Source organism: Atta colombica, unplaced genomic scaffold, assembly GCF_001594045.1.
Source record: "Atta colombica isolate Treedump-2 unplaced genomic scaffold, Acol1.0 scaffold288, whole genome shotgun sequence".
In the NCBI taxonomy this organism is placed as follows: domain Eukaryota; kingdom Metazoa; phylum Arthropoda; class Insecta; order Hymenoptera; family Formicidae; genus Atta; species Atta colombica.
The window spans coordinates 408130-411939 of NW_017259390.1; the positions used below are offsets into that span (position 1 = coordinate 408130).

General features: G+C 32.9%; 1 protein-coding gene across 1 annotated transcript in view; it reads left to right on the top strand.

The window, feature by feature from the left end:
- Positions 1-3361: 3361 nt before the first annotated feature.
- LOC108689951 (cyclin-dependent kinase 2-like) overlaps positions 3362-3810 on the top strand; it is a 3729-nt gene continuing 3280 nt past the window's right edge. Inside the window, exon 1 of the mRNA XM_018196951.1 lies at positions 3362-3701. Coding sequence (XP_018052440.1) covers positions 3586-3701 — 116 coding nt within the window. The 5' untranslated portion in view covers positions 3362-3585. The remainder of the gene's footprint in view (positions 3702-3810) is intronic.

The following is a 3810-nucleotide window of genomic DNA, read 5'->3' on the forward strand; positions in this document are numbered from 1 at the left end:
GATTGTTTTTTTATATTTTAAAATATTCTACAACATTATGATGTATCTTATGTTATATTTTAAGAAATTGTAATCAAAATAACCCGAAGAAATTGTAATGTACCTTTAAATTAACAAATCATATCTAATCTGGATGAAACTTGATTTACTTTCGATAGTTTTCATATATTTGCTTATAATATCGCATACCTATTATATAAAACATTATAAAAATTATATTTAAAATATACATTCAAAATATATATAACCATCTAATTATTTATCCTATGGTAATGCCATCAGCAATAATATAAAATCTATCGAAAAATCTTTCAAGTTTCATCCATTAAAAATATCTACACGAGTGCTTTGCTTTAAATTCTGCTGATTGTGCACTCAAAACAAAAAAAACTTTACGCATAATAAGCTGAACATAAGATGTCCTAAACAGCCTGGTGAGAAGTTATTGAGGAACTTTATAATAGTCGCTTTCTTGCATAATGCAGAGTTTTTAATGGCTCCTCGCAAGCTTTTTTAAGCTTTTGCGATCATGAGAAGAAAAAGAGGAAATAATTAAGTAAATTTGTCGAAAATTACTGAACTTATGATCGCGCGGATTTATAATGGAAAATTTTTTTTTCGTGAAAATGCTTTATTGACTGATGTCTTGTGTAATATTCTTCCAGGTTTTTTCTGGACAATCTGCGTAATATAAGTAAAAACTTTATGAGAAACACGTGTTGTGAATTTAATGTGCATGAAAATATTGTACATCGTGCCCTACTTTAGATATTAGAGAGATATTATAGCATATTTTCTATCTCATTGTCCCATTGCGTGAAACGTAAATGGGATGAATCTCGCCGTTATTACGTTTTCGTGAATCTCCCTGTCCAGACAGTTGTTCATACTAATTACATTGCGTCTTCGTTGTTCAATAACAAATCGAAATCGTTCCATGCATTGTCGCGTTGAAATTCTAAGAATATACAATTAATCTATGAAGAAATTTATGGAATTCGTTATTGAACAATAAAATATCGTAGTTTGACGTCGCACGTTCAATAATTTTTTTTATATTTGAAAAACGCGTCGCTTTGATGAAATCCAATAACGTTTTAACCAACGATTCGGGTTTGCCCAACTTTACAAAGTTATGCCGGTCACGTCTCACGAATAGTAGAGAGCAACTCGCTGATATATCTTCCGATGTAGGCGTGCGAAATAAAATCACATAAACATTCCAATCCAATCCAATTTTTATGCGCCTCTTTCCTCCGGCTTTGGTAGAAAACGTGCATGTATTTGGCGTGTGCACGGAATAGAAGGCTCGTACGAGAATATATGTATGCAGTAGTATAATTCCTACACATATTTTTACCTAAAAAAAATACGTATCGTAATCATTCTACTCGTTAGATTTAAACTACTGTACGTATGAGAGATAAAAACCATCGAGAATTGCGTATGGCAGTGAGTCACATAATGAAAGAACAACTTTGCTGAAGTATCTAAAAATTTAGCTGAATATAAATCTGAAAATTTATCTGATAATTTTATTAGACTATCAAAATAATTGTTGTGTGGGAGGCTCAAACTAATTACTAGACTGTCAAAATATTTTGCAATATTGCTTATTATGTTCGAGTTTTTTATATAATTATTTTTATGGTTTAACAAAATTATTTTCAAATTTTTAGATACTTCAGCAAACTGTTTTTTTCCGTGTGCAAGCATCTCTATGTAATTGCGAGATGAAACGATGTAAGCCGCACCCGATTATGTTATCTATAATGTAACCAATAATGCGTGCGTGTGGGATCTTTCAAATCAAAATCTGATGCATGCGGGAGGATTTGAGTGTTTGACAATCTTAGGTGATGGAAATTATGTATTGTATATGTTAGAGATCATATTCGAATTATATTCGATTTATCTCCTCACACTGAATGTCCTGATTCTACAGGCCCATTCTTTGTAACAGCGTTACATTTTCTGAAGTTAAAATAAAAAAAAAAGTGTGTAAAATAATTGCGCGTTGAATGGCAAAAAGTAGAAAGTATAGAAAACTCGATTACAAGGAGCAGTCTTTATATATATCCTCCCCAAAGAATCGTGACACTGCTTAAATCGGAGATTTGAACTGAATCTCGAGAATGCTATGTTAATTCCGATACTCGTGCATTTCAACGGACGAATAATCTCGAATATGTTAAGCACGAAGATTTAAAGAATTTTAATTGTGAGATAGAGAAGCACTGCTATTGCACAACGTTGAAAAAATATAAAAGGTTAAACAATAAAGTCTCAATTGTTAGAGTTCTCGTGTAGCGCGATTGCGATATATAAATAAATAGATAAAGGTTCGGATATGTATTTATTTGATAGAAATTTTGTTGAAAGAAGCATCTCTTGATACAATCAAAATCAAAAGAATCGCGGTAGCGTATATAGTCTATAAAAGATCAGCTTTTTCTAGCGTAATTTTTTTAGTAATGATTATCTATTTATATTCCATTAATTGGGACTATTGGAAGATAGTTAAAACTCTTTTTCTGAAAAGTGGATGTAGAATTACTTGAATTTTTCTTTTACTTTGGCATTGCAAAGTGAAGTATTAACAAAACAAAATTTATAATATAAAGTCTTAATTCTGGAATGTGTGCTATAGATCGATTTTCATCCAAGTACAACAACTAATTCAAGTTAGTACATATTTTGTTATTAAAAATTTTAATAACTTAAAATAACATTTGATAAGATTGTTTAACATTCAAGTTTATTTTTTTACAAAACAATGTGCATGCTGCCTTTTCTAATCCTAAATATTTTTTAAAATTAAATGATTTAGTTTTAATTTCTCTCTTTAATATAATTAAAGAGAGAAAATTTAAAATATTTTCAACTAAACTTGATAAAGAAAAAGAACCGTATATTTTAGATTTCTCACATATACAGTAATGAATATACTAATCGATAGATAATTAAATAATAAGCTATTGAATATTTGATATTTATTATTTAAAATAATATAGTTTAATTACTCTTGTGATTTAGTAAAAAAAAAAGAGTAAACAGTTCTTAAATATGTAGGCAAATTTTCAGAATAGTGTTAATGCAAAAAAATATGATCCCAGGACTAATTTCTTGCGATTGATCTTTTTTAAAATTAATGGCCGCTCAATGAAGATTATTTACATTTATGTCGCAATGCGCGTGCGAGATGAGAGAGTTTATTCACCCTTATTATGTTGTCGATTATTTAATGCGGGTTGACGACCATCGATCTCGAGGACAAATCCATCGATTCACACTATCGATTCCTCTTCTCTAAAAAATAAAAATGGCCACTCACCACTGGCTACTGGCGCGCACACTGCGGCCGAGTGCATTTAGCTCCACCAGTGTTGATAAACAGGCGACAATAAGACGAGCTAATCGTATTCTCGACGTTCCGAAGTATCGATAACACTCGGCAGAAACGGATCAACGACGGCGTCGTCCGTGGAAAAGGTCAGGGAAGGCGCGGCGACGGCGACCCTGGCCGAGGAGCGGCGTCCCCGGGCTCACGGTGGCGGCGACGACGAGCGCAGCAACGTTGAGGTTATGGACAACTTCGTGAAAATCGAGAAGATAGGGGAAGGAACGTATGGGGTGGTCTACAAAGCTCGGGACAAACTGACCGGGAAGCTGGTGGCACTCAAGAAAATCCGTCTAGAGACGTACGTTCGGCATCGTAAATTTACTGGGAAATATAAACAAATCGCTTCTGTCTCTCTCTCTCTCTCTCTCTCTCTCTCTCTCTCTCTCTCTCTCTCTCTCTCTCTCTCT